The 27,401-nt window shown below is 35.0% G+C and overlaps 2 protein-coding genes across 5 annotated transcripts in view; both read right to left on the bottom strand.

Moving 5' to 3' along the window:
- The window catches only part of LOC103506957, a 59,340-nt gene that overhangs the window by 15,355 nt on the left and 16,584 nt on the right, over window positions 1-27,401 (bottom strand). Inside the window, exons 2-6 of the mRNA XM_026821929.1 lie at window positions 12,769-13,015; window positions 11,730-11,911; window positions 4,178-4,207; window positions 1,270-1,424; window positions 947-1,052 (exon numbers count right to left, since the gene is read on the bottom strand). Coding sequence (XP_026677730.1) covers window positions 947-1,052; window positions 1,270-1,424; window positions 4,178-4,207; window positions 11,730-11,911; window positions 12,769-13,015 — 720 coding nt within the window. The remainder of the gene's footprint in view (window positions 1-946; window positions 1,053-1,269; window positions 1,425-4,177; window positions 4,208-11,729; window positions 11,912-12,768; window positions 13,016-27,401) is intronic.
- LOC103506944 lies at window positions 5,654-7,325 on the bottom strand. Of its 4 annotated transcripts, XM_008471372.3 has the most exons (4): window positions 7,139-7,325; window positions 6,806-7,015; window positions 6,087-6,608; window positions 5,654-5,977 (listed from the first exon to the last, which is right to left on the bottom strand). In XM_008471372.3, exons 2-4 carry the CDS (start codon window positions 7,008-7,010, stop codon window positions 5,952-5,954), a joined length of 753 nt encoding a protein of 250 aa, XP_008469594.1. In that variant the 5' UTR covers window positions 7,011-7,015; window positions 7,139-7,325; the 3' UTR covers window positions 5,654-5,951. The 4 variants fall into 4 exon arrangements, 3 of the variants coding, with proteins under 3 accessions (XP_008469594.1, XP_026677721.1, XP_008469595.1); XR_003390860.1 differs by lacking the exon at window positions 7,139-7,325 and having other exon boundaries at window positions 5,654-5,901; window positions 5,991-6,608; window positions 6,806-7,068; XM_026821920.1 differs by lacking the exon at window positions 7,139-7,325 and having other exon boundaries at window positions 5,654-5,975; window positions 6,085-6,608; window positions 6,806-7,068.

The following is a 27,401-nucleotide window of genomic DNA, read 5'->3' on the forward strand; positions in this document are numbered from 1 at the left end:
AATATTTAAATTCATGAACTTTGCTGCAAACTATACAGTCAACCATACTCTATAACCTTTTCTACGAAGTGACATCATAATTCACCTTGAGAGGGAGGGAGAGGGAGAGAGAGAGACTTTTGAGTATGTAAATATGTACATAGGTTAGATGAGGTTTTGTAAAACATCCTATGAAAATGGATGGATTCTAGGAAAATGATATCATTACAAAATAGACAGATGCCTACACCTACCTACAGTTGATGTAGAGAAAAAGCCGTATGTCATTTGCTTTGATATCAAATAACTAAGTACTATATACCTCGCCAATAGGCAAATATCGTGATGATGTTTTAGGCTTTGGGTATTTGATATTTGATCTTGTTCGAGCTTCACTCTCCACATTTACAATGAGGATATGTAGGAGGTTTTTTTGTTCATACCTATTTGCCTAAAAACTTCAGAAGGTATAGGTAGTTTCAACGCGATTATACATTTATGTATCTATAGGAAGGTAATATGAATTTATTATGCACAAATCTACAATTTTATTTATATGTGTAGATAAAACCACCCACCTATTCAGGAACAAACTATGGTACGTATGTAGGTAGTTATTATAAACAAAAGAAAAAAGCTCATGTCCCGCAGTTATAAGTATACTTTCATTGTTTTCCAAAGTATGTGGGTATCATCAATGAATTTCAATTAAATTAAAATAAAAGGGAGTCAGAATAAGAGAAAGTTACTTATAGGCTGGGAATGACGTCATGTTTTGTCCATTTATAATTGATTCGAAATTTGACACATTCACAAGAACTACCTACTTGTTTCACCTGTTCTTTTGGCATATAATCAAAAAGATAAATCCTCTCTCATCTTGGTGTTTTGGATACTTCAATTAATAAACATTAAATCCACCTTTTTTAACTGATAGTCTCCGAAAAGACTTTAATTTTAGGTTTACCTTGATGGAGGGACCCCCTGTTCCATTGATATAGAACTGATGAGTGTCATTAGCCAAGATGTCCAACCATCCCACGCTACTCTTCTCGGCATTTCCTATGGCGTACCTAAAACAAGGAAAACACAACACCGTTAATTAACGTTCACACTTTGAGATTTAAAATGAAAGCATTGCGATTGGGTAATCTTAATCCGAAGTTGGGTGGAAGAGCTAATTTAGGAGAATCTTAGTCCCGTGGGTGTTTAGGAGAATCTTGGCCCCGTGGGTGTAACCGCAGGGCGTTACTAAAATGCCAATTAAAAACAAAATCAAGCTAGACTTACCAAATGCAGGCCAACCAGTGAGCGATGAGGGCAAAAGTTGCCATGAGCAATAAAAGTACAGCAGCACCATATTCCGAGTAGCGATCAATCTTTCTCGCCACTCGTACCAGTCTTAACAAGCGAGCAGTCTTCAGAAGTCCAATGAGAGTGGTGGTCTAAAATCAGAAGGTGGTCGAAACATTTTGGAGCTCCATACCTAAATACCTAAGTATTTTATTAAGATTTAGTCGAGAAGTGAAGGAGATCCAGCCTATAGTTTCCAAGGAAATTCCCTCATATCAATGAAAACTCTATCGAAGAATACCTACTTCATCCCATTTTCGGTCGTCACCTAACCATTTACTAGTAAACGAAGATAGTTGAGCAAATTCACGAAATGGACTGTCTCTCCTCCACTCTGACTGAACAAATTTCATTTTGTTGTCAATAAACCACAAGTCTGTTGTCATTTCAAATTATAGTGAACACACAGACACTATGGCAGAATGGCTGGGGGGTGTGAATCTCATTCACAAGAGACAAGTACATATGACTTGTATTCAAGTTTGGTGAACCAGCGTCAGATACTTGAGCTATGTATTGTGTTTAGGATAAATGTCACGTAGCTTGGGAAGCTCTTCAGTTTTCTAGCTAAGCACTCTTTCCATTAGGATTTGACGCAATCCTAACTATAAACCTTTCTTTCTTACGTCGAGCTTAACTGTATGATCTCTATGCAAAATACGATTCAAAGCAGTTGGTATGGAAATTCAGGAAATTGATCCGATTTTCTAGAATGTAAGGAGGCTACACTGTCTATTGGTATAAAAGTTATCACCCCTTGCCTATATTGAAACGTTCAGGTATAGTCATCTAAATATCTACCCATCTCATAAATATAAGTAGGTACGAATATGTAGGTAGGGCAAATTTAAAAGTCGACTTTTTCAATACGTACCCTTTGAAGAAAAAAAAAATCTTTTGATAATATCTCATGGTACTCTGACATGAACAAACTTTTGGTTCCCTAACCAAATTGACTTTTGCCTTTTGTTTTGTGAGTCACGTAGACAAATTCCACAAAGCTATAATTTAATATTTAAATTCATGAACTTTGCTGCAAACTATACAGTCAACCATACTCTATAACCTTTTCTACGAAGTGACATCATAATTCACCTTGAGAGGGAGGGAGAGGGAGAGAGAGAGACTTTTGAGTATGTAAATATGTACATAGGTTAGATGAGGTTTTGTAAAACATCCTATGAAAATGGATGGATTCTAGGAAAATGATATGGGAGAGAGAGAGAGAGAGAGAGAGAGAGAGAGAGACTTTTGAGTATGTAAATATGTACATAGGTAAGATGAGGTTTTGTAAAACATCCTATGAAAATGGATGGATTCTAGGAAAATGATATCATTACAAAATAGACAGATGCCTACACCTACCTACAGCTGATGTAGAGAAAAAGCTGTATGTCATTTGCTTTGATATCAAATAACTAAGTATCTACTACAACATACTACATAGGTACCTCCCCAATAGGCAAATATCGTGATGATGCTTTAGGCTTTGGGTATAGGTATTTGATATTTGATCTTGTTCGAGCTTCACTCTCCACATTTACAATGAGGATATGTAGGAGGTTTTTTGTTCATATGTATAACTAAGTATCTACTACAACATACTACATAGGTACCTCCCCAATAGGCAAATATCGTGATGATGCTTTAGGCTTTGGGTAGGTATAGGTATTTGATATTTGATCTTGTTCGAGCTTCACTCTCCACATTTACAATGAGGATATGTAGGAGGTTTTTTGTTCATATGTACCTATTTGCCTAAAAACTTCAGAAGGTATAGTTTGAACGCGATTATACATACCTACACATGTATAGGGAGGTAATCTTGAATTTATTATGCATAAAATCACCCACCTAAAAAAGGGGGGGAAAAAACACCCACCTATTCAGGAACAAACCATGGTACATGTGTAGATATAATTATTATATAAACAAAAGAAAAAGCTCATGTCCCGCAGCTACAATCGAATAAGTATACTTTCATTGTTTTTCAAAGTATGTGGGTATCATCAATGAATTTTAATTAAATTAAGTTAAAAGGGAGTCCTGTGAAGAGGTCACATCAAAAGTTCATTTCGACATAACGCATTATTAGGATGACCCATGTACGTATAGAATGATGCTTCCATCTTTTGAAATTTGATAAATAATAATCGTAATTGTAAAAGGATATATCAAATAATTATATTTACATTTGGCTCTAAGCTTTGATTACGCGGTTAACTATACTGTAACAGAAAATTCCATCAAGCTCATAGGAATATCCTACACATAGGCATGTTAATTATAATAATAGGTTTTTATAAATAACTTACAGCTATTTGCTATAGGTACATGGGCATGTTAATTATAGTAATAGGTTTTTATAAATAACTTACAGCTATTTGCTATAGGTACCTATGTGTTTGCAAAATCCATCAGTTTTATCTAAATACATATAAATAATTATGATGAGTAATCTTTTCCCTAGGTATAGTAAGTAGGAAGTATAAATAGTGATAAAAATAGCCATTTACGCATAGATATTGCTGAAGAAGAAAAAGAAGTAGAAGTAGAAGAATAAGAAGAAGAAAGAAGAAAAGACAATGAATGAAAGAATAATTCTATTTCGGTGTATTAGGTGTCATTTGAAATTGAAATGGTAATTATGCGATGATATTATGTACAAAAGTCTAAGAGACCATTCTGTGACTAAATGAGATGATCCGAAAGAGTTATGAGATGCTAAATCAAAACTATTTAACTATAGAACAAGGTGTACTGGGTACCTATGGGTTAAGTGAAAATCAAGCGTTAGTACGAAGCCAAGTGAAAGCTGACGGCAAGAACTTTAGGAACCACTAACCTTATCCGAATCAGGCGACGTTGGCTCCAGCTGAATTCAATTGTAATTTTCCGGAATATGAAAGAAAAGAGAACACACAAAATCATAAAGAAATAATGATGGAAATGGAACTGTGCTTTCTATGGGGGCGTGTCTGATATGCTATATGTCGAATGTTTCATGTTGCTACCAAGTAGTAAAACATATAGATATTTCGTATATTGAAATACTCATTCATTAAGTCCCTTGTTGAACACCGTTAAGAGCGTATTGTTCTCATCAAGACTCGGCACAGAGATGTACTACAATACCCTACTTATGCATTTACAGTCCAGTGAATAGTTTTGTTTAGCCTCTATTTCTATTCTACTGCTAGATTGTTACGGCTATATCGTTTGGGGTCTGTAGGGATGAAATTGGAAATACGTACAGACTACAGAGTAAAGTTTTTCCTGCTCATGGGAAACATGGGTAGAGGAACTATTATGACAGGGTGACAGTATTATATGTATTACGTCATTCTTAATAATATCAGGAATATGTTGCAGCCAAATTCGATGCTACTTCTGTGACAAATCCAAGCACAGTGTACTCGTAAAAATGTCTAATTAGGTCATGTTCTATTATTTTATTTTATTCTTCATCTGTTCTTCTTCATAGCACTTCTGTGGTTTTGTTTCAAATTTAATCAATTTTAGCATTTGTCTGAAAGACTCTCATTGCTGAGTCAATTTAAAATTCAGATGACTTAAGAAGAAAGTTAAATGGTTAACAGTTGTAAGTTGTGAGGAAACCTCAGGATGAAAAATGACTTCGTTTAAGACACTATTTCTACAGATTCTATACAAAGAGAAGGAAACTATCTAATCAAATATGAGAAACCCGTTTTCAAATACAAAATAGCTCCAGGGTAGATAGAGGTGATCATTTCAAAAGAAACTCATGCAAGTATCATAATATTCAGATAATCACGTAGACTTTTCCCAAATAAAAAACATCAGAACTTTGAATAAATAAAGTTACCAAGTTAGCTTGGATTAGGTAAGTTTTGTTACCTACTATCAATGAAAGGATATTGATTTTTATTCCGGAAATACTAAATTGAAAAGGTTTACTTTATTCAATAAATAATTTATTACTAAATGTAAGATATATTATGTAGAATTGTAGATGATTAGTCCTTCGGGGAGTTTGAGTGAGAGTGGTGAGAGAAAGAGAAGGAACCCGAGTGTGAGAATATTTCCAACGTTAGGTATGGTAATGTAAAGGCTAGGGGTCATAAGGGATCTGTCTCTGTGTTTGTGGTAAAACAATTTCCATTATCAGTCTAGTTTATCTCGACTAGGTTTTCCTGAAAAGGCTATTTCATCGAGATAAAACTCTCTATTTTATCCTGACGAACATTTCATTTGCAAATTAGCAAGTAAAATGACGAACTCTCTGGGTAGAAGAGGTTGGCAATGAAGGAAACTTGAAATAAATTATATAAGAGGCACGTTTAGATTTACATAACAAAATAATAATATTCCATATTTTATTCTCTTGTCGTAAAATCATCCAAGGTAGGAACAATTTTGTACTGCTCAGAAGGGTTGAGATAGTCTTAACATGCAATAATGACGGCCTTGCTGTAATAATGAAGTCGGTAGGTACGTATGAAAATTCTTTCATTTCCCAAAATGCCACCCATTTACCTAATTTAAAAGTAGCTGTGCTCAACTCATAATTACGAAACGTCTGCAGTCTGTAGACAATACTATGCATGTGCTACAATTCTCACTGTACGTATATATTTCTATTTCTTCAAAGCTTCAATTAAATCTTTGTTGAACTTGTAGACAATACTATGCGAAACGTAGACAATACTATGCATGTGCTACAATTCTCACTGTACGTATATATTTCTATTTCTTCAAAGCTTCAATTAAATCTTTGTTGAACTTTATTTTTCTACAGTTGGGCACTGGGATAATGAAAGCTGGTTTTAGATCAAGACCCGAGCAGTTCTTTATGTGGGTCTGGCTTTCTCTTTTTTGATTGGGTTCCTTTTCTACTTCCAAGTACTGCAGTTCGTCCCTTCGGGAGTTTTTCTTATCTTTCACGAGAATACCTTTCAGTCTAGTATTACTTGTTTTAGAGGAAACAATGTTCTCGGTAGATTTGTCACCTTTCCCGCCAACTTTTTCATCTTCGTCTAGGACTCTTTTCTTCCTTGCAATTTCAGAGTTGAGGACGGTCATGATTTTGCTCATTATCGAGCGACTTATGAAGTTGCTAAACTTTGAGTAGAAATAGTTCTGAGTTTCATATGCTGGGACAATACAGGACTCTATACTATTCTTCAGCCGGATGATGTAGAAGTAGCTGATGCAAGGATAAATCCAACTTAGAATGGTAACGAGGGAGACGAGAATGATTGATTTCACGATAAAATCTTCGTCGACAACAGTTTCTGAAATAGCAACATTAGAGATAAACAAACAAAATTTATGTGCGTTAAAGTAAACCGACTGAACGACCAAGTTAGTAAAAGTAGGTATGTACCTTTGTTCAATCCAAAACTCAAACAGTGTTGAGGTACTCATTAAAAAATTTTAGTCATGAATTAATTTATTAAATTTAGTGTCATTCTAGAATCTAGATAATTACCTACGTACGAATCATCATAGAGATACAAGTGAATCACTCTTTTGGGAAAGTTATTCATGCTAAAAAATCGCCGAAGAGCGTCAAATGTACCAGTGATGCCCATTGTTGACCAAATTGTATTCCAAAGCTTGGCAATACTAAGGGACATGATCGATACAGCACAAAGAATCAGACATTTTTGCTGGTACTGATTGAAGTAATGCATCAAATCTGTACAATTTTTGAACGTCTCATGGCTGCATAATTATTTGCTGATAAAAAATAAAACTGTGATCGATACAGCACAAAGAATCAGACATTTTTTCTGGTACTGATTGAAGTAATGCATCAAATCTGTACAATTTTTGAACGTCTCATGGCTGCATAATTATTTGCTGATAAAAAATAAAACTTTTATAAAGTACTTGATGACATTTGGACTCTAAATAAATTTTAAAGAAGACTATTATAATAATGCTGTGATTAGTGAAATTGATTTGACTGTGTTTATGTTTGAGCAATTATATTTTGACTGAAAATGATTCCTGGCTGTATTTCGGGAGGCTGGAAGTATGAATCAGATGAATGCTTGATATACTATTGAATTTTTTTAATCCAATTTCTGTCTGTTTGATGAATTTGTCTGTTTCTTTATTTGAGTTTCGTTGTTATGAAAAGTTTTTATTTTTAATATTATGTGTCTAGGCATATCAGGATATCAAGAGGTACGTAACTAATTAGTTCAGACTGACAGACTGATAGGTTGATTGCTACAGTTTTTCTTAAAAGTCCATCACACAAACCATACGGCACTGTAACTTTTGTAAAGGTAGGTACCTATAATAATATCGGGTATTCATTGTGGTTAGGTATCTCTGAAAGATATAATATAGATCCTGAGGATATCTCACGTAGGTAGGTATATACCTATGTACCTAATACATTCTGCCAACCTAGATAGATATTAAGCTTTGTAGCTTTATCATAATGAGTATAAAAAAAGACTCATTTATTGTAAAAGTTCATTATATTCCACCATGTCATCTTTTCATTTTTGGAAGATTCCATTAGTTGACGTTTTACCCTTGGTACCACGTATTTTCAGTAGAGCATATCATAAAGAAAAGGTAAAGTGAGTCTTTTCAAACCAATCCACTTTGTCATGACAGATGTCAAAAGTTTAAAGTGCATTTCTATAGACATTGACAATGGCAATTCTCTAGAGTCTAAAGTCTAGACAATGCATTTCAAATATTGAACTTTATCCAGGTATATTATCATCCTAAAATTGCCATCATCTTAGATGATGACAAATGTCAAAAGTGTGTGAAAGTAGTGTCGTGGTGTGACATTTAAGCTATGAACTCTATAATATGAGTTCATAGCCTACCATAGGAATTTCTGCCAATTTACCTCTTCTAATATTTTCTAACGTAACAAGTCTAGAATACTCTAGAGCTCAGCTGTCCTATTTTACTTAGAGGAAACGCCCTTTTTGTGAAGTGCAAGTAAACCCAACCATCTCAAAAAGCAAAACGCAATTTAATCAAATGAATACTTATTTCTTCTTATTCTTAGTAGGTATTAATTAGTACTTGACATGTAATGGTGTCCCGTTTTCATAGTTTATAAAACATTCTCATCGAAACTTCCCCATCAATCTAATGGTTTACCACATTAGGTAGGAAAGTGTGTAGTGGAATTTAAAAGAGCATATAATATTAGCAGGAATCCCAGGATGGAAATGCACGATATTCTTGGAAAACCTACCACGCCTATATCTCCGATTTTGTTCGAAGGAAAACTGCGTGCTTCAGGATCGGTTGCATCATTTTCCAGTCATCATCATAGTCACATCATTCGGACGGTAATAATTTACTCATTTATTGTTTGAATTATTTTATTATGGGAAAAGTCAAGAGCACGTGATGTCCCTCGAGCATTTGTGACATACATTCATGCCTAACACTTAACACAATTTAAATGCCATCCCTTCCTTTTACTATCAAAATAATCTACATTTCTACAGTATAAAACTATGTACAAGCCTCCTCGTGTACTATACAAAATTTTTCCTTCTTTTGTTATAAAACTCTTCGCTATTATTATTTTTTATCAGCGAGGAACTAGGATATTTCGAAAGGGAATTTCATAGGAAACAACTGGAGCGCGGGAAAACATAGCGACTACAATTGCTGAATTTGAGCTCCTCCCGCCTCAACTCCTGCATTCCAAACAGGACACGGGGAAAAACGTAATGATTTTTCCACCCACCCGGTGATAAACCCCCTTTCTTTTCTCCCACGAGCTTTCCTCTTTCCCTCTCCCGATATGCTGCTCTCAATACAGCTTTCCATACTTAGCCTCCCCTCATCTTAACCCCAAACTAACCTGGGTTCCTCTTCTTCTAAGTTGGTGCCTACTTACCTACTCACAGTACTCACCTCTTCCAGAACATCCCATGTTTGAACGATCCTTCCAATTTTCGGCCCACTTTGTTGCCGTCAGCAAAATGTTTTCAAGGTTTACGCAAAGCGGCCTTTTGTTTGCTCTGTGTATTACAAGAGTTAAAATACTGTAGCACTTTCTTTAACACGGATTGTAGAATGGAGTCTCATACCGGATATGAATTTTTCAGGATTTACGTAGTTTAGTCGATCCATAGAAATTCGCTCAAAATTTTCTCCTTTCCCATCCGAATTTTCAATTTTTTTATGGAAACCTGGTGCTCAAAGTGAGCTGAGTTTAATCTCGTCAATTTTCCGGTCATTAGAGATCAAAAAGAAGAGTTGACTTCCTCTAAGCGACAGTTTCCTCAAACCATTTAGTCTTCACGACCGTTTGATCTCCAAGGTTGCCAGGAAGCTTCAATCCCAGAGCTTTTTTTATGTAAAAAACGTTTTGAAATAATTCTTGTTTATTGACTCCTTCCCTCTACAAACTTGGAACTTTGTAATTATTACAAAATCCACTCAGTATTAACTTTTTAAATACTTGGAACTTTTATTTTTTTACTTTCTTCTTCTTTCCATATTTCCCCCCTCTTCTTAATTAATTAACGATGCCCCCTGATTTCAATCCTTATTTTTCATTATCCTTCGTCTGAAACATGAAGGAACGGTAGGTAAGTATAATCTCATTGTAAATAAAAAGTTAAATTATATACCTATGTATACCTAAAGGGGTACATAATCATGATGGTTGTACGTAATATAATACGGGCACTTGGGCCGTTAAGCTTTCCTGTTGAAGGATTAGGGGAAATGAGTTTTTGCCCTGTGCTACCTACGTACTTGGTACTTTACTTATCAATGCGTTTGTACAAGTAATATGATAGAAACTGTTCCTTCTCGTAAACATACAAAGACATTGTAAATTAGTACTACAGACTTACAACTTTCACAAAGGAGCAACTTTTTAATGTATGCACATGCATAATTTTGTTTTAGACGCTATGACTAAACACCTAAACAGCTATTTACTCATGTTCATACTTGAACTTCAAATGAAAAGTTTCTAATTTCTACAGACCGCCTCAACCCCATACACAATAACCTAAGACATACGTATTTGATTATGCTTACAGACAAGTGGACACCACTTGTCTAGACACTAGACATATCGACTCGTTTTCAGCAAAAAGTAAACCGAAGGACACCAAACTCCACGGAAAATGAAAAACAAACAGTATTGTTTTCCTCCTCCTCCTCCTCCTCTTCCTCCTCCTTCTTCAACTCCTTCTCCTCCTGACTTCCTTGTAGATATTGGCATTTCGACTTGTTTTTCAATAATAAATGAACCACAAAGTGACATTAAGGAACGTTTTGAACTCAACTCCATACACGTGCACAATAACCTAAGACATACCTACGTATTTGATTATGCTTACAGATACAGACAAGTGGACACCACTTGTCTAGACACTAGACATATCGACTCGTTTTCAGCAAAAAGTAAACCGAAGGACACCAAACTCCAAGGAAAATGAAAAACAAACAGTATTGTTTTCCTCCTTCTCGTCTTCCTCCTTCAACTCCTCCTCCTCCTCCTCCTCTTCCTTCTTCAACTCCTGCTCCTCCTGACTTCCTTGTAGATATTGGCATTTCGACTTGTTTTTCAATAATAAATGAACCACAAAGTGACATTAAGGAACGTTTTGATATTCTTTTTATGGACGCCTTTGCATTGAAGTACGTCTTTCAGAAAAAGTTTTAGGTATCTCTGAAAGAATGACAATGTTCGAGAGAAATATTTTGTTTGTGGGAGAGAGAGTCAAAGGGAGAGGAAAGAAAGAAAATGGAAAATGTGTAAAAACGGTTAATCATTGAGAAAGAAAGAAGACCCTCAGAAGTTAAATAAAGAGACAGAGATAGGTAAAAGAAAGTGAGAAACCTTGCAAATTTCCAGTTAATGAGAAATGTTTGAAGTGAGTAAAATAAAATAAAAAGAATGCCAGGGGCAAGATGGGGAGGGGAGGTATTTTGTTTTCAAAAGTTGAAAATATCTCGAATACCTACTAAGTTTAATAAAAGTTGGATAATTTATTAAAAAGATGAACTTTCTGATGAGTAGGTAAGTAAGTTGTTAGTGATGTACGCACTCATACGAAATACGATAGGTAAATACTTGGTACCTACTTCTTCTTCATTGACTTACACGATAGCACAAAATATATTTACTACTTATACTTCACGAGTAGAAAAAAGTGTGTGTATGAGAGATAGGAAAAAATAAATATTTTTAGTGGATGTGCCAAAAGCACCAAAATTTCACACGCAACGAGAGAAGAGAGATAATTTAATAGATAAATATCTAATATGTATTTTTAGTGGATGTGCCAAAAGCACTTAATTTCCAACTTCTTCTCTCCTATGTTCTAGCGCTGAGAGAAGAAGGGAGGATGTTCCAATATTATTTTCAGTGGATGTGTCAATTATTCACTCACCTCTTCGGTTTCTGATCCAAAGATGAGCAGATCGAATGGAATGGCCGCCACCAGATCGATGATAAACCAACCGCGGAGATAGTGCAAAGCTATCAGTCCTGGGTTTGACACCACCTCGTCATTGGCGTTAACATATGTGGTTCGGAAATTTATTGCTATATCAACTATGAACGTAACATCAACTGAAACAAACCAAAGGGAAGGGTCCAACTTTCTTTAATAGGAGTTGCAGAATAAAACATTTGAAATGGACCTTAGGCAGTAGGCATTTAGAACCTAAATTCACTGATTCAGGACTACACTAGGCTTCAGTTATACATTCTATGTTGACTTTAAACAAACTTTATTTGGTCCATTTTTGGGCGGTTTGAGCAGAAAAAAGACTTCTACTAATCAACTGAACCAAGGTAACTTCTAAACCCACAAGAATGACAAAATGTTGATTAAAATAAAGTTTGTATAAAGTCAACATGAATCTGTAGATCTAGGGGTAAGGGAAAACATGCAAGCAAAGTACTAATTCTGTTTGTCTTCGATTTTACCAGATTATTACAAAGTTCAATACTACTGAAAAAGGGGGAAAAATTTCGAAAGTAACTAGGTACCAAGTAGTGGTAGGATTACATGAGCTTTGGGTGAAGCAATTACGAACTTATTCGCGATTTCGCTCTATCAACAGGCGAAAATGGGTTTTCAAGCTAACCTATAAATCTCACTCCTTTGGGTGAAGCAATTACGAACTTATTCGCGATTTCGCTCTATCAACAGGCGAAAATGGGTTTTCAAGCTAACCTATAAATCTCACTGTTGGGTGATGATTGGGATTGAACCAATTATCCACCTTTGTATCATCTTTGACAACCGTATCTCTATTCGACTGAGAGTTATTCCTCATTTGACAGCACCAAGAAGCTCGTCGTTCCTAATCGCCTCCAGAGGAAGAATATATCTACACTGCGTTACAATCTATATATATATCTACCTACAAACGCGAAGAATGCGTTTAAGACTTACAAAATATATCTATATCTACACTTACCAATTAAATCTACAAAAACAATGGGGTCACTATAGCGTCTAATATTACGGGTACGATTGGTAAAGTCTGGTTCGTTGAGGAGGAAGGCAGCCACGTAGGGCGTAAAGATGGCCGTGTACACGACCAGAATGAGGATCAGCCAATCCCAGACGGCTTTGAATGGACTATAGTGGAGAATGGTCCACTTGTGTATGCGTGGGGTTTGGAGTTTGTACTCGGGTAACACATCTGCGCCCAGAGACAGAACCTGAAACACAACAGAGACCAGAGTCATGGTTAACATTCCGAGAGTAAACTTGTTTCTCAAGAGATGAGATTAGGGTTTTAGATTAGAATATTAGTTTTATTTGCACATTATTTAATAAATTATTTATTTCGACGTTAAGTAGCAGGCAGGATTCGAATAAGATAAGAATTATCTACTATGTACTTTATTTGTACGCTGTCAATATCGGGCTAGGTATTAGATACATTAGGTCAACACCTAAGAAAGGCCTTTTTGTATTGGGGGTTGGCTAAGTAGCAGGCAGGATTCGAATAAGATAAGAATTTTCTACTATGTACCTACTTTATTTGTACGCTGTCAATATCGGGCTAGGTATTAGATACATTAGGTCAACACCTAAGAAAGGCCTTTTTGTATTGGGGGTTGGAAATTTAGAACAAAAACTGGAAAAAAGACCATCTTTATCTTGTTGAACGGGATTTTTCAATACCCACATTTTACTGGGCTATAAGGAACCTAGATTTTCTACAAAGGACAGCATAACATACAGACGAGCTTTTCGCATTAGAATGCAGACATGTAAAATTTCTTTCTTATGGCTATGTGAGACATTTTTTTTCTTTTTTCTTCTCCAAAGAACTTTCTATTGAAGAGAGAATAAAAAATGGTGGAACATTATTAACTTCATTATGCAGAAAAAAGGGGATTTGTTCTGCAAAAATTTCAAGATGTAAAAAAGAAATAAGTGGTTGAGGCAATTTGTATACTCTTGAATATTTTATTTTATCTGTATGTTGCTCATTGTACTTTCTACTCTATGGAATTTAATGATCAAGTCCCGAAAACCATTGATCAGCTGAATTTTTCAATGGTCTTTCGATTTATTATCTAACCACTTTTGGATAAAGATATAAACACTTATTTAGGTAGGTGTAGACTCTTAATGCAGATATCAAAGAAAGAGAGAGAGAGAGAGAGAGAGAGAGAGAGAGAGAGAGAGAGAGAGAGAGAGAGAGAGAGAGAGAGAGAGCTCAGGATCTCTATTATACCAAGGAATATGAACACTTCCTATTATCCCAAAGATATCAAACTCATCCCACTATCCCAAAAAGCAAATTCTATCGGCAGGGATAAAAAAAGGGGAAGATATGTCAGATAAACAAGAATATGCTAAGGAGATGGGATGGGGGAATTGAAGGAAAAAGAGAGTGAGAGAGGGAGGGAGAGAAGAGAGAGGGAGAGAAGAGAAAGAGAGAGAGAGAAAGACAGAGAGAGAGAGAGAGAGAGAGAGAGAGAGAGAGAGAGAGAGAGAGAGAGAGAGAGAGAGGAGCTAGAAATAATATGCAATTTTTATACATATAAATAAAATTTTACTTTAGCAAGTAGGTACGTATGGCTTACACTAATGCCTATTATAAAATAGGTAGATATATCTACCGACATATCAAAATGTAGGTCTATACCTAAATATGAACAGGAAAATGTTGATCGTAAAAAATAGTCTGATAACAATGATAACTAGAAAAAAAGCGAAATTCATGTTTTTGCCAGAGTTTCCTCATTCCTGAATCCCTAACCAACGCAACGTAAATATTCATTATTCTTCGACTAATAGCAGTATAATACACCCAGTTATAATATTATATTATGCACCTGCATTCTATCTTCATAGGTAAAATTTTCGTACCATTTTATGCTTTCCATACACGGCTGAATAGTACAGATAGCTGACGGCATTGTTTTCAACTCCCTGCATTGTACATTATTTAAACGAAAGTGATTTAGCATTTGAATGGTATTATTATCATTCTGCACGTATAATATTCAGGTGGAATGAATTAGAATAGGTAAGAGAACTTCATATAAGACAACTACTAGGTCAGGTGCAGTTACTACCTACAGAGTTCTGTCCATTTACCTGTCAGAGCTTTTCTCTTTCAAGCATATATCACGGGTGATATTATGTTTCTGCACGTATAATATTCAGGTGGAATGAATTAGAATAGGCAAGAGAACTTCATATAAGATAACTACTAGGTCAGGTGCAGTTACTACCTACAGAGTTCTGTCCATTTACCTGTCAGAGCTTTTCTCTTTCAAGCATATATCACGGGTGAGGAAAATTCAGGACATTAAAGCTCTATACTTGATGTAACTATTCAGCCCTCTCTAATAAACAATGAGGCTATAATTCAACCCATTTTAGAACTTATTAAGTTGTTATAGTTTAAGGTACAAAGAGAGGGTCCATTGTTAAATTTGAAAATGTTTTGTCAGCCCTCTCCAATAAACAATGAGTCTATAATTCAACCCATTTTAGAACTTATTAAGTTGTTATAGTTTAAGGTACAAAGAGAGGGTCCATTGTTAAATTTGAAAATGTTTTGAATAGCTACAAGTATATTACTAACTCTGCTCTGCCTATTAGACAAGGGAGAGGGGTAATCCCTTGATAGTACATGAGAGCATACAACTCTTTCCAATGTAATACAATAGATATCAAAGGAACCACGTTTTGATATTTGTGAAATTTATAAAATAATCTTCCCAAACATGGCAAGAGGTGTTCACGCAAATAGAAAGTGACATGAGAGTAATAAAATGCTGGTTTGAAACATATAATTTAAAATTAAATTTAGAGAACAAAAGCACTGTTGGGAATCTCCAATCTTCCTAATATCCAACGTTCCACCAAGTTTTGTATGCAGAGCTCCATTACAAGTTCAAATTTATGTCTTTCATTTCTTTATAGAGACAAAACTGGCTTTGTATTTCATACCACCCTATAAGAGACGTTAAGACAATATGATGAGCCAAAGGAAGTGAAAGAAGGAAATGAGTGATAGGGAGAGAGAAGGATGAAAAGAAGAGAACAAGGATTCCTTCCTTATTAAAAGAGAAACACTTTCGTTCTCCAAAATTTGAAGTTTCTGGAAGAACTTGAAATGATGGAGAAATTCCTTCAGATTTGATAATGATTATCAGATTTGATAATCAAGGCGCTCGCCTGGTAAACAGGAGGGCGTGGGTTCAATCCCAGCCGAGGTATGGAATTTTATCCTCAATATAAATTGAGAATTTGACCACAATAATAGTAGTAGCCTACTGCTGGAGTAAAGGGACTTTTCAGTCCTATGCGAGCAGTATAAATAAGCACTATTATTATTATTATTTATTATTAACTCTCATTTCCCGGTGTTCCAGTTTTAGGGGAAGAATGGGGAATTGTCGTTAGAAATAGGAAGTAGGTAGCAATAAAATATATCAATTTCCATTCCTAACATTTCAGGAGAGTGAAACAGAAAGGGAGAGAAGCTTGAAAAATGATGGAAAACTCAAAATTTGGGAAAGGTCGAAAGAAAATGAAAGTCGGAGGAAGTGTAAACTTCGAATTGCTTAAAAGCTAAAATGGAAACGAAAGAGAGGTAGAGAGAACATATTACGTATTGTAGTGGTGATGGTGATAAATTCTCATAAATTCAGAAAGAAAATAAATTCGATAGCTAAAATGAACCACAATGCCAAGTCATTATAGTATAGACTCTATACAGACTCTACTCTACGAAATGTCATTCCACTGCATCATAATTTTCTATAAGTATTTCAATTTCACTGCCTCGTGAATCCTACTCGTTGATAGCTAATTACCTACATATAATTATTTATGTGCGGGTAGGTACCACCCTGCCTCCTGCCATTAATTGCTCACCACCAAAACAGCCTCACCGTGATAAATTTTATGTATCTCGAGATAAGAGCACTCAAAATGCTTTTAAATGGATGGATAGGATAGCCTAGCCTGATTTTTCACAACATTAAATTTAAAGGTTATTTGAAAATCCTTCTGTAATTGAAATTAAATGTAAAAACTTCTAAAGAGAGTCCAAAGCTTCAGCAAAGAGACCACTAACGTTTGGTCGTTTACGAAAAGTGAAAGATTTAACGAATCAGAGCGGAGATACCGTAATTGACGAAGAAGATCATTAAGAGTTCGTTCCAAACTGTGCTAATACAAGGGTCACCATTTTTTTTTTTTTTTTTTTTTTTTTTATCGAATTCTTGCTGCATCATAATATTTACAAAAGTTGCACTTGTATTACATTATGTATTCACTACCTATACAAATACAATGTAATGAGCTAATGAGCAAGCATTCTAATCGATTCAAATGTTCAAAATGGGGATATTGGTGAAAATATCCACTTTCAGATCCCCTTAACCTTAAAGCAACAAAGTGTCTTTTAGCAAATGGTCTATAAGTATGTGTAGGTAAGTGTGTTTGCATTTTTCAAGCAACCTTTAAAAAAACAACCTTTAGGTACTTTGTTTTCTCTCTTTACTCATGTGTGCACATTTCGTTGGAATGTTAAAAGGTTTTCGCTTTAAACTTCACATCATGCTCGTTTGCTCGTGCACGCTATGGATATTTGTTTATGTTTGGCCTGATTATAAACACACGTTTCACATTCCACAAACATGAGAAAAAAATCCAAATTATATTTCGGAACTCGAGTACACTATTTTATTATTCTGGAGAACTATGAGATCCGCGCCAAGACACTAAACAAGAAAACATAAAACAAAATCTATGCTTTCTTTCTTCTCCTACAAAATAGTGTTAAAACATATTGAATTATTGACTTAGGTAGGGAGATTTGTAATGTATTGGGCCATATGCAGCGATATTTATGTGGTGGAGAAATCTGATCTATTTTTCAAATCTCTTCATGTGTGCAGGTCACAAACGATTAGCTTCTACCAGAGTGCACTATAATGAAGGTGTTGGATACTATGTATTATAACATTAGGTGTACTGGTGTAGGCGTATGAAGCGCCAAACACCCTGTATACCCTACTTATGATAAAGAAGTTGCAATTAGAATGTCAGGCGATGTTCACCCTAGTTTTTTAAACAATATGCAGTATGTTGTGTCTGCTGTCTGGTGCACTCAGTCATATCCACAATAGAGTCTAAGTGCTTCACCGGAAAATCTGAACATCTTCAAGTTAAGCATACTGATAAACCTTTGTGAAACACAATGGACTTGGTGGTGCGGTAAAATACATTTTACATAGATATATTTCTTGTACAGTCTGAGTATATAATTGTGAAAAGAGGATGTGTTATAGGTTATAGGAAAAGGCATCAATTGTTGGATAGGTAGGAAAGTCTCTCTCATTTTCCTTGTGGGTGGGTTTCTGTAAAGAAAAACCACTTCACTGGAATAATAGACCCAGAGAAAATGTTATGCCAAACTTGAAACAACATGAATGACTTTACTTGTTGACAGAGGTAAATAATGTAAATATGAGCTTGGAAATGAAACGGATATGGCTACGAAACAAAAATGTAGATTCTTTCAGAAAAGTAAAAATCTGAAGAAGACTTTTGAGCTTGGAAATGAAATGGATATGGCTACGAAACAAAAATGTAGATTCTTTCAGAAAAGTAAAAATCCGAAGAAGACTTTGTATCCACAGAATGAATTGAATTAAAAGTTTCTCAAACCAAAGCGTAAAATGAGGCAGACTGAAAGCAGATAATGGAAGTGGAAGAAGAATAATTACTCTGCTGTGATAAAACTGTATCTTCAGTAGGTATTCTAAATATTAAGAAAGTAAGCAACAAAGTGTCTTTTAGCAAATGGTCTACAAGTATGTGTAGGTAAGTGTGTTTGCATTTTTCAAGCAACCTTTAAAAAACCTTAAAGCAACAAAGTGTCTTTTAGCAAATGGTCTATAAGTATGTGTAGGTAAGTGTGTTTGCATTTTTCAAGCAACCTTTAAAAAAACAACCTTTAGGTACTTTGTTTTCTCTCTTTACTCATGTGTGCACATTTCGTTGGAATGTTAAAAGGTTTTCGCTTTAAACTTCACATCATGCTCGTTTGCTCGTGCACGCTATGGATATTTGTTTATGTTTGGCCTGATTATAAACACACGTTTCACATTCCACAAACATGAGAAAAAAATCCAAATTATATTTCGGAACTCGAGTACACTATTTTATTATTCTGGAGAACTATGAGATCCGCGCCAAGACACTAAACAAGAAAACATAAAACAAAATCTATGCTTTCTTTCTTCTCCTACAAAATAGTGTTAAAACATATTGAATTATTGACTTAGGTAGGGAGATTTGTAATGTATTGGGCCATATGCAGCGATATTTATGTGGTGGAGAAATCTGATCTATTTTTCAAATCTCTTCATGTGTGCAGGTCACAAACGATTAGCTTCTACCAGAGTGCACTATAATGAAGGTGTTGGATACTATGTATTATAACATTAGGTGTACTGGTGTAGGCGTATGAAGCGCCAAACACCCTGTATACCCTACTTATGATAAAGAAGTTACAATTAGAATGTCAGGCGATGTTCACCCTAGTTTTTTAAACAATATGCAGTATATGTTGTGTCTGCTGTCTGGTGCACTCAGTCATATCCACAATAGAGTCTAAGTGCTTCACCGGAAAATCTGAACATCTTCAAGTTAAGCATACTGATAAACCTTTGTGAAACACAATGGACTTGGTGGTGCGGTAAAATACATTTTACATAGATATATTTCTTGTACAGTCTGAGTACATTATTGTGAAAAGAGGATATGTTATAGGAAAAGACATCAATTGTTGGATAGGTAGGAATGTCTCTCATCTTCCTTGTGGGTGGGTTTCTGAAAAGAAAAACCACTTTACTGGAATAATAGATCCAAGAGAAAATGTTAAGCCAAACTTGAAACAACATGAATGACTTTACTTGTTGACAGAGGTAAATATGAGCTTGGAAATGAAACGGATATGGCTACGAAACAAAAATGTAGATTCTTTCAGAAAAGTAAAAATCTGAAGAAGACTTTGTCCACAGAATGAATTCAATTAAAAGTTTCAGAAAACCAAAGCGTATAATGAGGCAGACTGAAAGCAGACAATGGAAGTGGAAGAAGAATAATTACTCTGCTGTGATAAAACTGTATCTTCAGTAGGTATTCTAGATATTATTAAGAAAGTACTTGTGGTATCTAGATAATAACTGAAAATATAACTATAAAATATAACTTTAATATAACTATAATATAATTAGGTATATTATGTTAACAGCAGCAGATGTAAAACACTTGCCACCGTATTACCAAGTGGTATTGCAAATTTTTGTACCTACATAAAATATACCTACTAGCTGTCAACCTATAAAATGTGAAAATAAGCAATATAATATGTAACACCTCGACTTTCTGTTCCTGCAGGATAAAGTTATTTTCTAACATAATAAAGTAATTATTATTCCAGTTCTATTTGGTAAAATAGGTTAATATGGGTATATATTATGTAATGTTGTAATTTTATGAAGAATGCATGTAGAAAGTAGATAAATGTAGACAGATATTTAATTTTATTAATGCAGATAATTACTATGTAATATTATCTTAATTACTCATCTCCTCTTTCTCTCCATCATTTTTCTTCATAATGTTCTTCTTTATAAGTTTAATGGTTCTAATATGCATACACCTATATCTAATGAACATACATATTTTCTAGCTGCATGCATAGTTGCATACATTATAAGTTTAATGGTTCTAATATGCATACACCTATATCTAATGAACATACATATTTTCTAGCTGCATGCATAGTTGCATACATAATTATGTATGCCTAAGGTTTTGAAAAGTACCTCTTCATATATCTTCTTTTTCAGAATGAGCCTCATTGGATATTCTCGTTCTTTCCACCCACACTGTCTTTGTAAAACTTGTACGTAGACTAAAAATAAAAAGCATATACATAGATAACTCAACATAGTACCTATGATATATCATGTGTATTAGTGAGTTATTTTGAATAACTTGGAGTCACGCGATACTTTGAATAAAAGACGAGCAAACATTTCACGAATCAATAAGAAAAAATTGGAAATTTCTAAAAGAAAAAGAGAGGGAAATATTTTTAACTGTCATTTGAGCGTCTTTCTCATTCAACTTTCGTATATCAACATTTTGCATTTTCCCACACCTTTCTCAATATTTATTTTTCCGTTCTTTCGTCAACATTCTAACCACTTTTCCATTCATTTGAAGATTTCATTCTGCATTTTATTCAAAGATCAAACAAGAAATAGTGATGAAATAGTGCAGCGATGGAACGAGGAATATTGGATGTGTTTGTGACCGATTCGATGAAAACAAAGAGGAAATAATAAAATACAGTTTTAATATTCACATTACAATAAATTGATTGTTTCTTGGTTCCTAGTTCCATTTGATAAAACGGAAAGGATAAAACCCCAATTTTATACACAACCTGTTTCCCCCCCCCCCCCTTTAAAATTTTTCCCGTTTTCTGGGGTCTATGGTTGGTGTGAAATGTGAAAAAAATCCCCCAAAAACCAGTTTTTTTTGGTTTTTTGGCTTTATGGTTTTCTGGACAAAATTTGCACCACCATTTTCGTGATCCTGGTAAAAAGACCTTTAATTTGATATATAGGTCGACCAGGTTTGGATAAGTCCTTCTATGGGGACAGACAGACAGACTGACAGACAGACTGACGGACAGACACCGAAGCGAATACAATAGTCCGTCCACTATACCTTTTATTATTAGTAATAATAAAGGAAGGACGGACTAAAAATTGGAAATTTCTAAAAGAAAAAGAGAGGGAAATATTTTTAACTGTCATTTAAGCGTCTTTCTCATTCAACTTTCGTATATCAACATTTTGCATTTTCCCACACCTTTCTCAATATTTATTTTGCCGTTCTTTCGTCAACATTCTAACCACTTTTCCATTCATTTGAAGATTTCATTCTGCATTTTATTCAAAGATCAAACAAGAAATAGTGATGAAATAGTGCAGCGATGGAACGAGGAATATTGGATGTGTTTGTGACCGATTCGATGAAAACAAAGAGGAAATAATAAAATACAGTTTTAATATTCACATTACAATAAATTGATTGTTTCTTGGTTCCTAGTTCCATTTGATAAAACGGAAAGGATAAAACCCCAATTTTATACACAACCTGTTTCCCCCCCCCCCCCTTAAAAAATTTCGAAATATTCTATGTATGCAATGTGCAGATGCAGAAATTCTCATGATTCTTTCAAGACCAAATAGGTAGGTAGGTACCTATAACCACAACTACAGAGTAGGTACCTATTCGTACCTACATAGTCTAGACAGGTTGGACATTATTAGAAGTTTGTGAGCTTTATTTTATGTTTTGGAGTGTATGATAACATTTGTAATACTAATAAGTAATAAGTGTAATAACATTGTGAGAGAAACCTATTACACATAGGATACAGAATGCGAAATACCTACGTAATGTATTCTGTACCGTAAAGCTCCTATGAAGCTTTTCCATTTGATACAGATTATAGCGTGTGAAATATCGGTAACAGGATTGCAGTATTTGCCGTCATCCTGTAAGGTAGACCATAACACCTCATTATAATGAAGTCTGAAACCATGAATGAATAAGTAAACGGCTTAGGTTAGAATATAGGAATCAGGGTCTACACTTTGGTAATTCAATAGGAAATCTACATTAGGACTGTATTTGTTGCAGACTCAATTCGGAAACTATGTACATGAATGCAAGCCTGAGACCTGCACTCAGCTCTCGGAAAATCTATATATATATTTTTTTTTTTGCATGGTGTATTTTTCGCGAACCACAGATGGTTTCATTATTATTCTACCCTTCTCCCTCTTACTTCCATCCCACGGGTGTTCCGGCTTTCAACACCTTCCATGGTGACCTTCCCTGGTTTTTAGCTAAATCCCCTCGAGGGATGATTCACCTTTACTTGTATTCCTTTTCTGTGAACACAACAGCTAAATATCCATTTTGGCTATCAATTTTTTGATCTTGAGAGCATTTTTAACTCTCAGCGTGACCTTGTTAGATCTTTTTAATTTTGATAACAGAATACATGCTGCTTTGAAAGAAGTCAATACCTATCTCACACTCAGGATCAATGAATCTCCTGTTCACTTTCATAAAATGGATAGGATTGATGAGAAAGAATGAAAGAAAACAATGTAGTGTAATCATCCTAAATCCTTTTTTGTGCCTAATATGATGGGTCAGGTTAACTTTTTTTATATATAAAGAGAGAGAGAGAGAAAAAAAAAGATTTACATCCATGCCTATCCAAGAACGGAAAAATCTGGTTAGAAAATTTTCGCCCTGACCGGGATTCGAACCCAGCACCTCCAGGTTGAGAGTGCTCTTGACCACTCGGCCACCGAGGTGGGAGGGTCAGGTTAACAGGAAATAAGATCTTTCACACGTCGTTACTCTCGTCACACTCAATTGTAAGGAAACTCCTAAAACTTTTTCTGAAAGACGTACTTCAATGCAAAGGCGTCCATAAAAAGAATATCAAAACGTTCCTTAATGTCACTTTGTGGTTCATTTATTATTGAAAAACAAGTCGAAATGCCAATATCTACAAGGAAGTCAGGAGGAGGAGGAGGAGGAGGAGGAGGAGCAGAAGGATTGGAGGAGTAAGGAACAAAAGAGTTACATACCTCTATCAACTTATAGTTACATACCTCTATCAACTTATAGTTACATACCTCTATCAACTTATAGTTACATACCTCTATCAACTTATAGTTACATACCTCTATCAACTTATAGTTACATACCTCTATCAACTTATAGTTACATACCTCTATCAACTTATAGTTACATACCTCTATCAACTTATAGTTACATACCTCTATCAACTTATAGTTACATACCTCTATCAACTTATAGTTACATACCTCTATCAACTTATAGTTACATACCTCTATCAACTTATAGTTACATACCTCTATCAACTTATAGTTACATACCTCTATCAACTTATAGTTACATACCTCTATCAACTTATAGTTACATACCTCTATCAACTTATAGTTACATACCTCTATCAACTTATAGTTACATACCTCTATCAACTTATAGTTACATACCTCTATCAACTTATAGTTACATACCTCTATCAACTTATAGTTACATACCTCTATCAACTTATAGTTACATACCTCTATCAACTTATAGTTACATACCTCTATCAACTTATAGTTACATACCTCTATCAACTTATAGTTACATACCTCTATCAACTTATAGTTACATACCTCTATCAACTTATAGTTACATACCTCTATCAACTTATAGTTACATACCTCTATCAACTTATAGTTACATACCTCTATCAACTTATAGTTACATACCTCTATCAACTTATAGTTACATACCTCTATCAACTTATAGTTACATACCTCTATCAACTTATAGTTACATACCTCTATCAACTTATAGTTACATACCTCTATCAACTTATAGTTACATACCTCTATCAACTTATAGTTACATACCTCTATCAACTTATAGTTACATACCTCTATCAACTTATAGTTACATACCTCTATCAACTTATAGTTACATACCTCTATCAACTTATAGTTACATACCTCTATCAACTTATAGTTAGTTTTTTACATAAAAAAAGCTCTGGGATTGAAGCTTCCTGGCAACCTTGGAGATCAAACGGTCGTGAAGACTAAATGGTTTGAGGAAACTGTCGCTTAGAGGAAGTCAACTCTTCTTTTTGATCTCTAATGACCGGAAAATTGACGAGATTAAACTCAGCTCACTTTGAGCACCAGGTTTCCATAAAAAAATTGAAAATTCGGATGGGAAAGGAGAAAATTTTGAGCGAATTTCTATGGATCGACTAAACTACGTAAATCCTGAAAAATTCATATCCGGTATGAGACTCCATTCTACAATCCGTGTTAAAGAAAGTGCTACAGTATTTTAACTCTTGTAATACACAGAGCAAACAAAAGGCCGCTTTGCGTAAACCTTGAAAACATTTTGCTGACGGCAACAAAGTGGGCCGAAAATTGGAAGGATCGTTCAAACATGGGATGTTCTGGAAGAGGTGAGTACTGTGAGTAGGTAAGTAGGCACCAACTTAGAAGAAGAGGAACCCAGGTTAGTTTGGGGTTAAGATGAGGGGAGGCTAAGTATGGAAAGCTGTATTGAGAGCAGCATATCGGGAGAGGGAAAGAGGAAAGCTCGTGGGAGAAAAGAAAGGGGGTCTGTAAGTCTGTAGTACTAATTTACAATGTCTTTGTATGTTTACGAGAAGGAACAGTTTCTATCATATTACTTGTACAAACGCATTGATAAGTAAAGTACCAAGTACGTAGGTAGCACAGGGCAAAAACTCATTTCCCCTAATCCTTCAACAGGAAAGCTTAACGGCCCAAGTGCCCGTATTATATTACGTACAACCATAATGATTATGTACCCCTTCAGGTATACATAGGTATATAATTTAACTTTCTATTTACAATGAGATTATACTTACCTACCGTTCCTTCATGTTTCAGACGAAGGATAATGAAAAATAAGGTTTGAAATCAGGGGGCATCGTTCATTAATTAAGAAGAGGGGGGAAATATGGAAAGAAGAAGAAAGTAAAAAAAATAAAAGTCCCAAGCATGATTATGTACCCCTTTAGGTATACATAGGTATATAATTTAACTTTTTATTTACAATGAGATTATACTTACCTACCGTTCCTTCATGTTTCAGACGAAGGATAATGAAAAATAAGGATTGAAATCAGGGGGCATCGTTAATTAATTAAGAAGAGGGGGGAAATATGGAAAGAAGAAGAAAGTAAAAAAATAAAAGTTCCAAGTATTTAAAAAGTTAATACTGAGTGGATTTTGTAATAATTACAAAGTTCCAAGTTTGTAGAGGGAAGGAGTCAATAAACAAGAATTATTTCAAAACATTTTTTACATAAAAAAGAAAACTCCGACATTAAAGCTTCCTGGCAACCTTGAAGATCAAACGGTCATGAAGATTAAATGGTTTGAGGAATCTGTCGCTTATAGAGTATGTCAACTCTTCTTTTTGATCTCTAATGACCGGAAAATTTACAAGATTAAACTCAGCTTACTTTGAGCACCTCAAAGGTTTCCATAAAAAATCGAAAATTCGTACGGAAAAGGAGAAAATTTTGAGCGAATTTAATGTGGATCGACTAAACGGCGTAAACCCTAAAAATTTCATATCCGGTATGAGACTCCATTCTACAATCCGTGTTTTAAAAAGAAAGTGCTACAGTATTTTAACTCTTGTAATACACAGAGCAAACAAAAGGCCGCTTTGCGTAAACCTTGAAAACATTTTGCTGACGGTAACAAAGTGGGCCGAAAATTGGAAGGATCGTTCAAACATGGGATGTTCTGGAAGAGGTGAGTAGGTAAGTAGGCACCAACTTAGAAGAAGAGGAACCCAGGTTAGTTTGGGGTTAAGAAGAGGGGAGGCTAAGTATGGAAAGCTGTATTGAGAGCAGCATATCGGGAGAGGGAAAGAGGAAAGCTCGTGGGAGAAAAGAAAGGGGGTTTATCACCGGGTGGGTGGAAAAATCATTACGTTTTTCCCCGTGTCCTGTTTGGAATGCAGGAGTTGAGGCGGGAGGAGCTCAAATTCAGCAATTGTAGTCGCTATGTTTTCCCGCGCTCCAGTTGTTTCCTATGAAATTCCCTTTCGAAATATCCTAGTTCCTCGCTGATAAAAAATAATAATAGCGAAGAGTTTTATAACAAAAGAAGGAAAAATTTTGTATAGTACACGAGGAGGCTTGTACATAGTTTTATACTGTAGAAATGTAGATTATTTTGATAGTAAAAGGAAGGATAACAAAGGAAGGAAAAATTTTGTATAGTACACGAGGAGGCTTGTACATAGTTTTATACTGTAGAAATGTAGATTATTTTGATAGTAAAAGGAAGGGATGGCATTTAAATTGTGTTAAGTGTTAGGCATGAATGTATGTCACAAATGCTCGAGGGACATCACGTGCTCTTGACTTTTCCCATAATAAAATAATTCAAACAATAAATGAGTAAATTATTACCGTCCGAATGATGTGACTATGATGATGACTGGAAAATGATGCAACCGATCCTGAAGCACGCAGTTTTCCTTCGAACAAAATCGGAGATATAGGCGTGGTAGGTTTTCCAAGAATATCGTGCATTTCCATCCTGGGATTCCTGCTAATATTATGCTCTTTTAAATTCCACTACACACTTTCCTACCTAATGTGGTAAACCATTAGATTGATGGGGAAGTTTCGATGAGAATCAAGCAGGGTCCGTCCCTCCGGGAATTTTTTAGCCCGTAGTGATTAGAGAAAATCAGTACCTATGCACCTACCTAGACGGACTAAAAATTGGAAATTTCTAAAAGAAAAAGAGAGGGAAATATTTTTAACTGTCATTTGAGCGTCTTTCTCATTCAACTTTCGTATATCAACATTTTGCATTTTCCCACACCTTTCTCAATATTTATTTTTCCGTTCTTTCGTCAACATTCTAA

Source organism: Diaphorina citri, unplaced genomic scaffold (assembly GCF_000475195.1).
Source record: "Diaphorina citri unplaced genomic scaffold, Diaci psyllid genome assembly version 1.1 scaffold276, whole genome shotgun sequence".
Classification (NCBI taxonomy): domain Eukaryota; kingdom Metazoa; phylum Arthropoda; class Insecta; order Hemiptera; family Psyllidae; genus Diaphorina; species Diaphorina citri.

What these genes read in the sequence shown, in the direction of transcription:
- LOC103506944 (XM_008471372.3), bottom strand. Translation starts at nt 7,010, where the DNA reads ATGCATTACTTCAATCAGTACCAGCAAAAATGTCTGATTCTTTGTGCT. An exon ending in CTATGATGATTCGTACGTAG is followed by an intron (nt 6,609 to 6,805) that starts GTAATTATCTAG and finishes TTGCTATTTCAG; the next exon opens with AAACTGTTGTCGACGAAGAT. An exon ending in AAAAATAAAGTTCAACAAAG is followed by an intron (nt 5,978 to 6,086) that starts ATTTAATTGAAG and finishes AGTTCAACAAAG; the next exon opens with ATTTAATTGAAGCTTTGAAG.